This window comes from Lepidochelys kempii, chromosome 6, assembly GCF_965140285.1.
Source record: "Lepidochelys kempii isolate rLepKem1 chromosome 6, rLepKem1.hap1, whole genome shotgun sequence".
In the NCBI taxonomy this organism is placed as follows: Eukaryota; Metazoa; Chordata; order Testudines; family Cheloniidae; genus Lepidochelys; species Lepidochelys kempii.
The window spans coordinates 60,634,723-60,649,226 of record NC_136385.1 but is presented as its reverse complement, the minus strand read 5'-3'; the positions used below and the strand labels follow the sequence as shown (position 1 = coordinate 60,649,226).

At 56.4% G+C, this 14,504-nt stretch overlaps 1 protein-coding gene across 1 annotated transcript; it reads right to left on the bottom strand.

Moving 5' to 3' along the window:
• Positions 1-147: 147 nt before the first annotated feature.
• MDK (midkine) lies at positions 148-14,284 on the bottom strand. The gene is made up of 5 exons (XM_073348161.2): positions 14,111-14,284; positions 4,299-4,378; positions 3,941-4,102; positions 2,361-2,522; positions 148-1,137 (listed from the first exon to the last, which is right to left on the bottom strand). Exons 2-5 carry the CDS (start codon positions 4,375-4,377, stop codon positions 1,112-1,114), a joined length of 429 nt encoding a protein of 142 aa, XP_073204262.1. The 5' UTR covers position 4,378; positions 14,111-14,284; the 3' UTR covers positions 148-1,111.
• Between the last annotated feature and the right edge of the window lie 220 nt (positions 14,285-14,504).

Below are 14,504 nucleotides of genomic sequence, written 5' to 3'. Positions count from 1 at the left end.
GAGCCCTGGCTAACCTTCCAGGCTAGGCAGCAGCCACTGGACTGATCCAGCAGTAACCGTCACTGCAGCTAGTATGTCACAGCCTCTCCTGGCTGGCACCACGGCAGAGTTCCCAGCACAGAAGCAGAATGTGGTACTAGAGGTGGGTTTGTTTTTTTAAAGACTTTTATTGGAAAAGAAAAAAAAAATCCAAAAGTGGTGCGGGCTGGCCCAACACCAGTGTGAGAGCGGAAAGCGGGGAGAGGCCACAGCGCCCCGGCACAGACACGGATTAGAAGAAACAGAAGGGAAAGGAAGAGAAAAGGGAAAGGCCCATGAACCTGGGGGAGATTCTTTCCTGGTTGCTGCAGGACCCTTGGGTTTGCACCTGCTGGTAGAAAAGCAGGCAGCAGGAAGGGGTCACCATGACCAAAGAGGCCAGTCCTTGGGTGAACAACTTGTGAGCGAAGGCAGGTGAAGTGGGGGAGGCTAGAGGCACACAGCAGACCACTGCTGGGAGGCATACATTGTGCCTCTTGCAAAGTCAAGGAAACCAGAAATAACGAGACATCTCCAAATGTTTCCATCGCATGTGAGCCCAGCAGGGTACTGGGGCTCATTCCTTCCTGCTCTCATCATCCCTGCCCTCTGTGACTGGGTCACTTGCTAGTTCACTGGTTAGCTTTTCTTTTTCCTTAAAGCACCACTGTGACTCAGACAGGTCACGAGCATCCCAGAGATGTGCCAAAGGCCACTGAGCTCCAACAAAGGGTCCAAAAATGTGAAGGGCTCCAGCTGCTCCCAGCCCAGAGCGCCCCACGCGCATCGCACTGAATAGCTGAAAACAGAAGCAGAGAAGGGAACACTGGGGTCCAAAAAAGGCGCCAGACAGTGGCACAGAGTGGGTACGGGGAAGGTAAACAGCACCTCCTTCGGGCAAGGGCGGATTTGGTCTCTACACAACTAGTGATTAAAAAAGGCATCACAGTTAAGGATGAAGTTGGGGGAGGAGGAAGAATGGAATTTGGCAAAACATCGCCGAGCGGGGGGGCCATGCTGCAGCGCCGAGTGGTGTATGTCCAGATGGGTTCAGGCACCGTGTCTAGGAGACGGGAGGGTCAGCCCGTCCCTTCTAGTCCTTCCCCTTCCCTTTCCTGGCTGTTTGGAACAATGGAACAAGACATGAGTTAGTGCATCTGCGGGACACCCCCATCTGCTGCCTTACCGACCCTGCTGTATCTGGAGAAGTCACTTCAGCATGTCTGTAGCTCACCTGTTACAAAGCTGCCTGCACGCCACTGGCTTGGGTTTTGGCTGCAGTGGCACATAAGCCAGGCAGCTGCAGTGAATCCAGCCAGGACCAAGGGAGGGTGCACCCTGCTAGTCAGTGCACTTGCCTGTAAAGTCTCTGCTCAGTGGGTACAATGCTTGCCATCCCATGTGGTGCTACCATCTGCTGGTGGATCACCTGGACCTTCTGTCCTTTGACATATCAGGAGGCATCATATTATTTGCACTAAACTCAGTTATGTTTTGCGGGTGTAGTGACTAGGAAGGGCTGTAAGGGCAATAGCTGGGGAGAATATCCAACAACTGGTCATGTCCTGTCACAATCACAGAGTGAGGCCTGCCCGGGCATTGGGGTACCAGCTCAGTAATTTATATACACTGGATTGCACTTGAAAGTAGACGGCAAGCCCAGCTGGAAGTTCCCAGCTACAGCTTTGACTCCAGTGGGCACAAGCAAACTGTATCAAGACCCTTTAATGACCAGCAGCGAGAATGGACTGGGGGCCTTTCACACCTTGAAGGATCCCAAAATGCCTCTCAGATTTTATAAGCAGAAATTGCTTAAGCCCCATTGAAATGTAACTCTCTATAGGGTGCACTGCAATGCAACACACCAGTTATGTAAGGGAGCGAGACAGGGTGAAATCCTGGCTCTGCTGAAGTCCATGGGAGTTTTGCCAGTGGAGACAGGATTTCACCTAAAGACTCCTGCAGTGGGATTTTGAGCCTTGTGGAATGTAATGATCTGAATAGGAATTTCACCAAGGTAGAGTTAACAACCCAGCTCTTGTGAAAAGAACCAGGGTCTTAAGGAGACCATGTATCCAGGACCTCAGCGTTTTGTTTCCTCCAACAGATTACTCTTGCATTTGCAGAGAGCTCCGCAGACCCTGCCAGCACACAGGGTCAGTACTGACTCAGAGCCCTTCCTAATGAATCACCAGCACCACTCGGCAGTGTTACCCTTGGAAGTACAATCCAGACAGACCAGCTTAGACGGCTGCATTCCTCTTGAATGTGTCATGCACCTGACATACAGCGGCTCTTCCCACACAGAGGTGGGATGAGGATTTCTAGTGGTGGGGACTGACCTTTGGATTTTGACTTGGTCTTGGGAGAACAGGGCTTGGTCACTTGAATGGTCTCCTGACACTCGGCATTGTACAGGGCTTTCTTCAGGGTGCCTGAACGGGCCTTTAGACCTGTGGCAGCATCGCACCCGCCCCAGCTCTCAAACTTATACTTGCAGTCAGCTGGAAGAGAGGTTGGAGCCATTAGTTCCATGCAGGGACCAGAGTAAATGGCAGCCCGTTAGGAGCCCCGGGAACAGTGTTGGGCTGGTGGCCAAACAATGCTCATGCTGCTTGATCGGACAGCCTGGTATTGCATTCACATGGCTCCAGCTAGCAATCACACTGCCTCTTCAGGCCCTGCAAGGCATTGGGTCATCCCACTTGAGTGAACAGCACCCGGCTACATGCAGCATGTGGGTCCACTACTGCCCCGTGTCACACGGATGCAACATCCTGATAGCATCTGTCCAGCTCTCATGCTCCCTCATGGGGACTTGACACCTGAACTCTGTTCTTCACGGGGCTGCCTCAACAAACAAACAGGCCATTCCAAAAGGCCTGATACCCAAATGGTGAGGCACAAGTTAGGCAGCCGGAGGGCAGCTCAAACTTTGAAGATCGCAGCACCAGCTATCATGTAGTTTCAGAGGGGGCTTGGCAAGAAAAGCTCAGGGATCACCAGGTCTGAACTTTTGGGAAGGGAAGCAGGACTCACAAGCCGGGCAAGTGTAAAGCAAAGATCGGTTGTGTGGTACTACTGAGTCAGACCGTCCGGTGAACCCCATTCTGCATCAGACCACTGGTCTATCTAACCTGCCCCTGCTGCACTGGGTCAGATCAATGGCCCATACAGCCTGATATCCCTAGGTGTCACCAAGGGCCTAATGTGGCCTGCAGAACCTTTACTGCAAGGGCCTTCCCAAATGGACTCCAGTAGCAACAGCTGAATTTGGAACCCTCCAGCAAGGGTTAGTCTCTGCTCATTTCAGCCTGCCCCGTCCCCTGTAGTAAATTCCTGTTGACCAGGTGCCCTACGTTCTCTGGGAAGTGGAGAGCTCAGCAATGGCTACTGCTCCTATGGCAGAGCTAACCTGACTTGTGTCTAGCCTTTCTTCCATTGCAGTGCACCAACAACGCACTGCTCTTTTCCTTTCGGCAGGGAAAGAGACCCTATCTCACAGGAGATATGCTGAACCCAGGAGTGTTCACTGTGCAGCTTGTGGCCACCCCAGCTTTTAACAAAGGTGTGGTCTGCAGAAACTACATGTTCACCAGGCAATCCTCTGCCAGGTAGGAAGGGCCAGACCAGACCATTGCAAACCGGGACATGCAAGCTCTATATGAGACACAGATACATGAGCACATTGGGTGCAAGGTAGTGGAAGGTGAGGTCATAGGTGCACACTTGGGCTCCTGGCTGGCTGCTTGCTTGTAGGTCCTTGAGAAGGGTAATGTTGGGGCTCCCATATGTTAACAGGACAACAACCACAAAGACTCCAGCTTTTGGACAAAAGTCCTGCTAGTTTCCCACAGCCATGGGAAGCTGGTGGCCCTCTGAACCTCTGGTGAGTGTCTCTGGGATGGGGCTGTGCACTCACCTCCAAACTCCTTCTTCCAGTTGCAGGGGATCTTGCACTTGAGTCTCTTAGTCTCCTCCTTGCAGGTCCCCTCGCGGTAGCCCACACCACAGTCTTTGCTGTTTGGGGTGCAAGGCCCCCAGCGCCAATCCTCACACTCGGAGCCGTTCTTCTTCACCTTGTCTGCAGTGCAGAGGAGGGAGCAGGCAGTCACTCTGAAGGATACAGAACTGCAGCTGGTCCCATAGACAGGGACTCTGCCCTCCCTCACTTGCAGCCAGGGACATGAACATCCCCTGACCCCACCCATAACCAGCCCCACGGAGCAGAGGGTGAGGGACGAGTTCTCTTCCTAAGCAGCCATGAGTTTGCCCCTCACCTTTCTTGTTTTTACCAGCCTCAGAGGCTGCAGCCATGAGGATCAGCACCAGGAGGAGGAAGAACCCACGGACCTGCATTCTGCGGGGAAGAAGGGAAATATATCAGCACAGAAAGCCAAGCCTGTGCACTGAGGGGGAAGACCCAGGTGTGAGGGATGGCACATGTGAGGAGCGGGACATGGGGTTGATGGTGGGGAGGGAAAGAGGGTTCTGGAACTGATGGGCAGGATTGCATGGGCTCAGGGGAGGGTGTCTGAGTCACTCTCTTCTGGGCTTATGGTGGCCCAGGTCCCAGAGATTTCAGTCCCTCTGGCTTGGGGCTGTGCAGCCCCCTCTGCAGGACAGAGCTGGAAACATATGCAGCCCCAAACTCTGAGCAGAGATCTCTCTTCCCTAGGCGAAGCCCAGGGCTGGAGGAGGGACCAAGGGACAGGAAATGGGGGAGAGGCTACCACTCTGAGCTCCACCAGCCCCTGCTTGGCCTGGCCTAGCAGGAGGGGGGTCAGGGCCCTTTCTAGGGCTCTGTGTGTCAAGTGGGAGCCTCACCTAGCTGCAGCATTCGGGGGGTTCCTAAGCCAGCCTCAGGGACAGGGTTGGGACACAGACAGCCATTGTAGTCTGGAGGGAAGTGTGGCTGGCTTCCCACCAGAGACCAACAAACGGTGAGTGTGACAGGGCTAGACTCCCCAGTCTGTGTGTGTCCCCAACTTACAAGCCCTCCAGGCTGTGGGACATTCAGACATAGACAGAGGCTGCAGAGAGTCCATGGTGCAATCCAGCTCCCACCCCAATCCTCCCCTTCCAAGCTGGATGGTCAGTGCTCACAGTGGGGTGGCTGCAGCCATATTTAAATAGATGCTACCTCTGGTTACAGAGGTGCATGAAGGAAGGAGGGGTGCGTCCGTCCCACTACAGAGTGAGGGGTGGATAAGGTGACCCCAGACACCCTGTCCAGCCCAGCCCTCTAGCTTGGCGTGTGAGGAGGAGGAGCTCCCCCCCCCCAATAATGAGCTCCCCAGCGACCTCAATACTGGGCCTACGGGCATGAGGCAGTGGGTCCAGCATGCATGTCCCTACCTCACAACCATATGCCTCTCCCTCTGGGAACTCAGTGTAGTCTAAATGCTGCCACCCCAGCCCCACCTGGACCAGGAGCAGGGGGCCTGAGGGGATTTGACTTTCAGGGGTCCACAGGCACAAACAAAGAGGAAAGTCAGCTCCTAGTGGAGAAGCACCTGGGTGGGGGAGGGCAGGCAGGGGGAGGGGAAGGCCTTCATATGCTAAATGCAGACAAACCGTTGGGAATCCCAAGATCTTGCTCACATCAAAAGGCAGTCGCCTCCTCCCTGAACTAGCTAGGAAGGCACATCTGGATGGGTATGTCACCAGCCAGATGTGAGCAGACTCTGGTTTTAAGTTGCCAACCCTCCAGGACAGTCTTGGAAACTCCAGAAGTCGAAGATTAATTGTTAATTCAAGATTATGTCACATGACAAAACCTCCAGGAATATGTCCAACCAAAACTGGCAACCCTAGCTGGCTTCCAGGTGAAGAAGACCGCAGAGTGAAAAGGAGGGGGAAGCCAAAGGCACCAGCCAAAGCTTGTCCACACCAGCCTGGTGAGGAAGCAACTCACAGCCACATGCAGAGCCCACCCTGAAAGGATCATGGATGACCACAAAGCTGTAACTATCTTTATATGCCTCTGTGTACAGAGGGTCGAGTTTCGCTGTGGAAGCAGCTGAACTCCTGACCTCTTCTCCTGGGCTCTACAGGCTCTGCTGTAGCCATGTGAAAAACCAGGCTCTGTGTGCAACTCAGAGAAGGCCCTTAGCTCTGCACAACACTTGGGCCTGATCCTTTCTCACCCCCCCACCCCCCATTGACGTACGGTGGTGGGAAAGTGCAGGATTGGGCCCCGCTTTTCAGCTTCTCTGGAGTCACCTTCTCTGTCCCCCCTCTGCTGGTGGGACCCCTTCCGGTGAGTATCAGGATGAGAAGAGGGCTCAGGCCTCCTGGTACAGGGTGTGGGTCAGCACATTAACATCACAATCCCCACCCCCAGCTTCAAACCAGGAGCAGCCAAGAGGAGGTTGGGAAAGCCAATCCGCCAGAGGGTGGGATTTGTGCCGCTCCGGCCCTTGGAAAGCTGTTTGTCCCGTTTGCCTGCTGGCAGTAATGAGGCCCTGCTCCCTACTCCCCATCCCCAGTGATTCCCCAGCCCCCTTCCATGCCCACATTTCCCAGTGCCTCTTTTATCCAGCGCCCAGCAGGCCACCTCGCCCACGCCAAAGATCCCTGACGTTGCGGGGACGGCAGCTGCCATGGAACCTTTATCCGGCTCCAAAAGAATCCAGGGCAGAAAAAAATCATGACCATCGGTTTTTGAGAACTAAAACAGAAGATTAAAAAAACCCCACACAATGCGGAGCTCATGTGGAGCTTTAGAAGTGAAGCTGCTCCCCCTGCTGGCTCCCTTAATGTCAGCCCATTACCATATCGCCACAAAGGGACCATGGATGCAGAAGGCCAGTCTGTGTGTGTGGTTGGGGGGGGGGAGAAGGGGCAGGGAAGGGGGAGAAATGGAAGTAGGAGTTGTGCATATGTAACACACACATTTCCTGGGTGTGGTGCTCTGTCCCATCTAGCGGCACCGAGACCAGATAAAGAGAGAGATAAAATGAGTCTGCTCTACAGCCTTAGCTAACAGCTACTTGGCTTTTAGCTCATGCAGTAGAGGCTCCTGCCCTGACCTTCAGAGGTCCCAGGTTCGATCCTGCCCGCCAGCGACCGAGGTCTGTCAGTGTTACATGTGTGCGTGCACATGCCTCTGTGTTTGAATGTGCAATGGAGGAACCTGTGCACAGTGGGAGAGTGTGTGTGTGTCATGCATCTGTGGATGCATGATGGGGGAGCGTGTATGCACTGAGTATGTGCACACTGGGACCGTGCATGTGTTTGCACTATTGAGCAGTGGGTACATTTGTTAAGTTGGCTTAGTTTCTACTTTAGCCCCACACCTGCTGACTTCTCTGAGAGGGCCCCTGGCCAGGGTTGCAGTCAGAGGCGCAGTGTCCCTGCGTGGGCAGGTCAGTGACTCGACTCTCCCCCCACTCACTACACCCTGTTAGTTTCCAGTAAATAAGGTGGCTAGAAATGGGTCCAACCCCAAATCAGAGACCTGGAGGGTGGGACCCAGAATCCAGACTCAGAATTCCCCAGCTCACCCGTTTCCACTGTAAGCTGAACCCTAAGCCCAGATGCCCCTGCATCTGATGGGTTTGAAATCTGGCTCTGGAGCCCTCTCTGCAGAAAGCTGTCCCTTCGTTGGTGGGGTCTGAGCTGCTGCTGACATCAGTGCATCTGTCCCCTCCTCATAGCTCCAGGAAATCGATCCGGCAGCATTGTGGGTGTGAACAAAGGGCCCTGGCAGAGCAGTGCCAGGTCCTGGCAGCGGCGGGATGGGCAACAGCTTTTCACCTGCTCTTCCCATGACCAACAAGAATTCCTCTGATGTTTTCCCCATTGGTGGCAGTTCAGTGAAGGACAGCAATAGACACATGGAGCTGGTACAGCCAGTGACAATGCCAACTTCCCCCACACCCACCGAGGGCCAATACCAAGGGGTTGGTGGGTGGCAATGCCAGAGGGTAACATGCACATTAAATAAACAGGCACAACTTCACCACCATGGGGAGCCAGACAGGTTGCAACTGAAGTCCAGGCTCCCAGCTGGCAGAAAGATCAAGGCAGCAGGGACTGCACTAAGCTACTGCTCAAGATGCTTTTTTAGCATGCAGCATCATTCTGATTGAAGAGATGGGGTGAGGGGGAAGAGAGTGTCAAGCAGAGGTTGCCCTGGAAATTGTGTCATTAACAGCCCCATTTTCCAAAGTGATGCCTGATTCTTAGAGGTGCTGAGCCAGCTGGATTTGTGGGTCCACAGCGTCTCAAGTACAGCAGAGATCAAAGGGGAGAGGACCATAGCTCCCACACCAGACTTTGTCCCATTCTGGAAGGCCAGGCCCCAGTCTTTCCATTACAAATCCTGTACACCTCACCCAGGCTTGGAGCTTAAACAGGAGGGGACAGGCCCCAGGCAGTTTGTGCAGAAGAGGGAGAAAACCCCTATACAGGGAATGGTAACTGCCAACCCAGGGAGCAGGTGAAATCTGGGTACTAGGAGGGGAGGAGATTAGACTAGCTGAGCATTAAGGTTACAGCTGCTTGGAGCCAATGCGTTTGCAGATGTGATGCTCCCCACTAGGTCCATATGCAGGGGGCGCAGCTCTGCTTGGCTTCACCTTCTGCCCTGTACCAAGTGCATTGCCAGGCTATTCACTTGTCGGCCCCTTTCCCCCACCTACAAGCCCCAGGAAACCAGGGAAACATGGCACACCCCTTCTCACTGTTGCTTCTGACGAGGCAGCTCCCCAGTGTGATGGCGGCACACCCACCCTGGCTCCAGTGAATCAACTGCCCCTGCTGTGTGAGACCCTCCCTGCAGGCCTGTTACAGGAGGGTACACACTGGGTGCAGCGTGGAGGGAGAAACACTGGGTCAACTTTTGCTCCCTTCCCCCACACGGTCACCCTGGCAGCACGCTGGGGAAAGCAGCTCCGTTCGTTATTCAGGCTCCAGTGCACTCACCTTTTGTGTGTCCGTTGCTGTGAAGCTCTCGGCTTCACTCTGAATTGAACTGTCACAGAGAATTACACAGCCCGGCTGGTTGAAGGCAAAGCTGAGGGGACGAGAGCCGCCTTCCGCTTTCCCCACCTCAGCTGGGAATTATCCTGGGGAGCCCAGGGCCAGCCAGAACACAGCTCAAGCCCCTTCCCACCACACTCTCCTCAAAGAGGCTGCAAGGACAAGTGCTCAGCATTGAGAACGAGATGGAACAGCCCACCTTCCGGAGGCAGAGGCTGAGAGCTTGCTACAGCCAACACTGCTGCCCTGCTCTCTACAGCACCTCCTGCTGGGAGTGGATGGGACTGGAGTAGAAAGGAGCTCCCCACAGCCTGTGTTCCTGCCCTACTCTCTACAGCACCTCCTGCTGGGAGTGGATGGGACTAAGGTAACTAAGAGCTGCCCCAGAGACAGTGCCCTATCCAATTTCCTACTGGGCCCTCAGAGCAGCACCTTCAAACTATCTCCCCTTTTACTCTGACTCTCCCATTCACCTCCACTCTGTAACCTCTGCTTCTGCCTTGGCCCTGGGCTATCCTCTGCCCACCTCTACAGCATGACCTTGTGTAACACAGCCTCCAGTCTGCTTAGGGTGATATTCCCATCTCCTCTGGCCTGGGCTAATGCAGCTCCCTCCTCTCCAGCTTCCAATACTTGCAGCCCTCTTTATTGGCTGCTCACTGCAAACTGGCTGTCCTTACTTTTAAAACTCCTCATGGATTTAGTCCATTCTACATCATGAACTTTGTCTCCTTGTTTCTTCTGCTCTTCTAGTACCAGCCTCCTTTCTGCTATGTCCCACAGCTTCTCCCCAGTATGGTGTGAGAGCCTTCTCCTCTGCAGCTGGGATACCACATCGGCATGACTGCTGTCTGGGATACCACACCGGCGTGACTGCCCTCCCTGGTGCACAGTAAGCATGTCCTCCAACTTCTGGAGGCAGGATGCACTACCCTGTCCTTTGCCTGTGAGCAAAACCCCCAGGAAACAGTTCCAAAAACAAAACAAGAGTCCTCATTTCAGCGTGACCTACCAGAACTCTGTGTGTGAGCTCCCCTTGCAGGGGCAGCAGCTAAACACTAGTTTCAGAATGCTGACCCAGTGACAGACAAGTGTAGGACAGACAAGAAAAACAGGGCAGGGTATGGACAGGCTTGGCTAAAGCCCTGGCCTAGGGAGCAAGGAGTTCTGTGCCAAGCTCTACTACTGAGTTGCTGTGCAAGTCACTTTCCATCCCTGTGCCCGAGTCGGAAAGAAAAAAGAACAACCCAACCTTTGGAGATCAGTTCTGGCCATTATTCAGTCTATGGTATTCTGTGGAGAAAGGGAGCGAACTAAAATATCAAAAATGCTCAGAATAATTTCAATCCCCCTGATGGTTCCAGTTCCAGATGAAAATGACTTGAAATGTGCTTGCAAAACTGTTGGTCCTTTTTGCAACTGACTCCTGCCCCCTTGCTGGCTGGTTACATTTGTTCGGCTCCTCAGATGTTCAAATCCAGGGTACCTATCCCCCATGCCTGCTCTCTCCCAAGCCGGCTGAGCTGTGAGAGTTTATACAGATTTTGACAGCATCTCCCATTGCCAAGGATTTCACACACTTTGGCTCAGCCCTCTGGGTGATATTGGAATGGGATCCGAAATGCAAAACATAATCATGAGGGGTCTTGGGACCCCATCTGAGCTGCACTCTGTGCAAGGCAAGGCCAGCTGCGATTACCACTCCTGAAGCAGGCGCAGCTGCAAACTTCCCTGCCCCTGAAGCCTGACTGCTCCCTCTGCAGCCACTAGACCTGGTTCCTGTTGCTGCTGCCTGGAAAGGTCCTGAGAGACCCTAGGGAGGGAGGGACATCGCTTTGCTGCTAATCCTATCTGCACCCCTTGCTTTCAACATGGGGACCCCTCTGCTTGACTCACACTGCAGCTGGGTCGGACAGCAGAGCCTCTGAGTCTGTGAAGCAGAGGGCAGGGGGAGAAGGGGGTTAACCACCGCCCCCTCCCTTTGGAACCTTGGTGCTTTCCCTAGAGCTGAGCAGCTCTTATTCCCCAGGGACGGGAGCAGCACATCCTCCCTGCCAGGATCTCGGTACAGGAGGGAATCAGGGCAGGGGATGCTAAACCTTCCCCATGGACTCCTTATATGTAACAAGGGGCTGGTACCCTAATGCCCTGGGGCCAGGGGGAGAGCACAACTGTCTGGAGTTACTCAGCTTTCTCCGAGGACCATGATAACCTGCCCTTTGTGGTAGGGAAAAACGCCTATTCTGAGTCGGGACGGGTTGCCTGTTGCCCCCTATCACCAGGGATGGGCTGATTCATTCCACAGACTCCCCTTCAGCCCTGGCTTGCAGGAGCCTGGCTGTCTGTGGTTAAAGCTGCAGCAGGGAGGGAGACTGGGGAGGCTGGCTGCCTACCCATCCATCACATGCACCTCCTGCTAAATCTGCCCTGCCCCGCTGCTCCTTGCCGATGGCCCTTTCAGGGAAGGCCACTGACCTCTCTACCATGCTTAGACCAGCCCCCTGCTCTGACGCCGCCACCCCCCTTCCCCTCTCCTCCCCTCCAAGACATCCTTCCCCTTCAATAGTCATATCCCTCTGGATGTCTCCATGCCATTCTCTTCCTCTGAGCACCCCCGGCCTCTCCCTCCACACCCTCTCAGGCTTGTTGCCTTGACCCCTCCTTCCTCCCCACTAAGCATCTCCTTGGACTGGGTGGCAGCTGCTCTGTAGTGTGAGACTGTATCACTATGGGCTGTTTTCTCCCCAGTTATGCTCAGTCCTTTCCCTGGAGATGGGGCGGCACCGTTCTTGGGTTTCCTTGGATTTTGCAGAATGAAGCAGAAAGTGTCCCAGCTGCCAGCTCTCCTCACTCCCCTGCGTTGTCAGGTCACTCTAACACCTCCTTCTGCACAGAGAACTGTCCCCACAGCCCAACCTCCCCTTCCCAAGGACCCCGCCTTCCCCTGCAGATCCAGACACGGGCAGTGCCCCAGCTCCATAGCCATCCAGCCCCAGGAGACTCCTCACAGACTCTACAGATGCCCTCCCAGAATCTCCCCAAAGTTCTGCCTCTCCTGCTCCCCCTGCCAATCTGGTGAGAACTTTCTCCCCCAACCACCACCTGGCAAAGGAATCCACGGCCTTCTCTTTATCTGGCCCCAGTTCACGAGGGCACCCATAACAGCACCGCCTCCTCCAGCACTGCCAGTTTGCAATCATCCCTTCCCTCTAGTGCCCTTTGGTTCCTGCTCCCCCATTACTGCTCGTGTGGGCAGCGCCTTCCCCGGCTCATTCTGCTGCTCTCTCCCCTTCCTCTTCTCAACAAAGTGCAGGAGAGCAGCACTCCCTACTCACCCAAGGGCTTCCTGGGCCATTTCTGTCTGAGCTTCACCATCCAAGCTACCCCCTCCTCCTTGTAGTTAACCTGTAGCTCCCTCCTCATGCTCCCTGGCCGTCCTGCAGCTTCCACACTGTGGGGCTAGATTCCCTCCCCTGCTTCTGATCCTGCCTTTCAAGACACCTGTGCTGGGGCCTCCCATGCAACTGATTTCTTAGCCCTCTCCTCTTCTCCACCGACCTTTCACCTAGGCACCTAGTGGGAGCCTGTCACTATATAGGCCTCTGGTCACAGCTAGCAATCTCTGGGGACTGGCCCCACCCTGGGGGGGAGGAGGGTGTTAGCAGAGCAGGAGTTAGGAGAGGGGAGGCTGCTCCAGGTGGTATAGAGAAGAAGGCTCTTGCACGACCGACCCACCGAGGGTGGGGAGCACGTGAGGGGACAGAGAGGGGGAGGCCTGTCTAGAGGAGCACAGGGAGGAGAGAGGCAAGGTCTGGGTGGTTGACTGGAGACGTCCATGGGCGGTTTTAAGGAGGTGATGTGTCACTGGCCCAAGCAAAGGCCGGGGAGCCAGTGCAGGTGCTGGAGAGGATGGGAGGCACACACCAGGCGGGCAGCCGCAGCCAGCAGAGCAGGAGGAGGCGCTGCAGGGACTGTGAGAACTGGGGCTGTGCCCAGAGCCGGCAGGGACTCTCCTGGGCCCCACACTCCTCCCACGCCCACAGCCCTCAACTCAGCCCAGCAAGGGAGCTCCTGGGGGCCAGCCTGATAGCCCAAGGCCAGGGTTGGAATTTAACACAGAACAGAGGCCCCAGCAGCCCACCCCTGAGCCTTCGGGATGGGGGGGGGTCACGGCCCCGAACCCTCCGCCCCCCTCCCCCCAGATGCTGGAGAGGCGGGGGCTCAGCAGGGCAGGAGGGTGAGACTGGGCTGCAGCCGGCCCCGGGGCGGGGTTCTTCCTGCGGAGCGGGGCTCCTGGAAAGCCCCGGTGTGGCGGAGTCCCGCTCTAGCGCTGCTCCTCCTTCCGCAGCAGGGGGAGAAAGAGCCGCCTCGCCTCCTTCCGCTGCAGGCTGGAGAGGGGCCACGAGCCAGAGCTGGGGATGAACCGCGCAGGGGGTCGGGGTGCCGGATCCGAGCGAGCTCCCCCCCGGGAATGTGCTTGGTGGGCCCTAGCCGCGGGATCAGGGCTGGACACGGAGGCACGGTAGTCCGAGGAACCCTGAGTCCAGCCGGGCAGAGGGCAGGCACTTCACCTTCGCCTCCCCAAGGGAAGACCGAGGGCCCCTTGTTAGGGGTGGGGAAACTGAGGCACGGCGCAGGGACTTGCCCCAGGTCACACAGCGAGTCAGTGACAGGGTTCTGCCTCCTTGAGGCACCGGGCACTGCTAAGGTGCCCACCAGGGGGGTGTCCTGGCGGCCGGCCATGCGCGGCTCTCAGGCTGGCAGGAGGGGCTGGGGCACAGATCCCCCTTTTCTGTGCGGAGGGGGCTGGGCAGACACCACCCCTTTCCCCCCATTTCCTAGATGCACCGCGGTGGCCCCAGCGTGCCCGGCAGATGACAGCCCCTGCGAGGATCCCCCCGGGCAGCCCCTCGCCCGGGAAGGAGCGTTCCCCTCCGGCGCGGATCAATGTTCCCCAGCAACCTGTCCCGGGCCCCGGGCTGCGGCGAGACTCCGGGCAGCATCGCCCCGGGGGCCGCTGCCCACGGCTCTGAGCCGCGTTCGCCACCCAGAGGAGCCGCCGGCAGCGGGGGAGCGTCGCCCTGCGCTCCGGCTCCGCACTTACTTGTCTGGGCGCTGAGCTTTGCTCCGGTGCTCGGTCTCCGCGCGGCTCCCGGGGGTTAATCGCTCGCTGCCCCGCCGCCGCCGCGCTCCCCAGCTCCTTCCCTTTGTGTCTTCAGAACTAGTTTCAGCTGGTCACATGTGGACACCACCTCGCGGAGCGCAGCGGCCCCTGACGTCGCTCCCAGCTGACAACAAAAGGTAGCTCGAGCCCAAACTTCGCCGGCTCCGCCCCCCTGGCCGAGAGCCAGGCCCGGCAACAAAAGCAGGAGCCCAGCCGCGCTCCAGCGGCGAATCCTGGCCCGGGCCGCCCGGCCTTGGGGCAGGAAGAAACTGCCCGTCTGTCTGTCCTCGGCCTGCTCCCAGCCCCAGGCCTGCTGGCTTGAACCCCATTACAA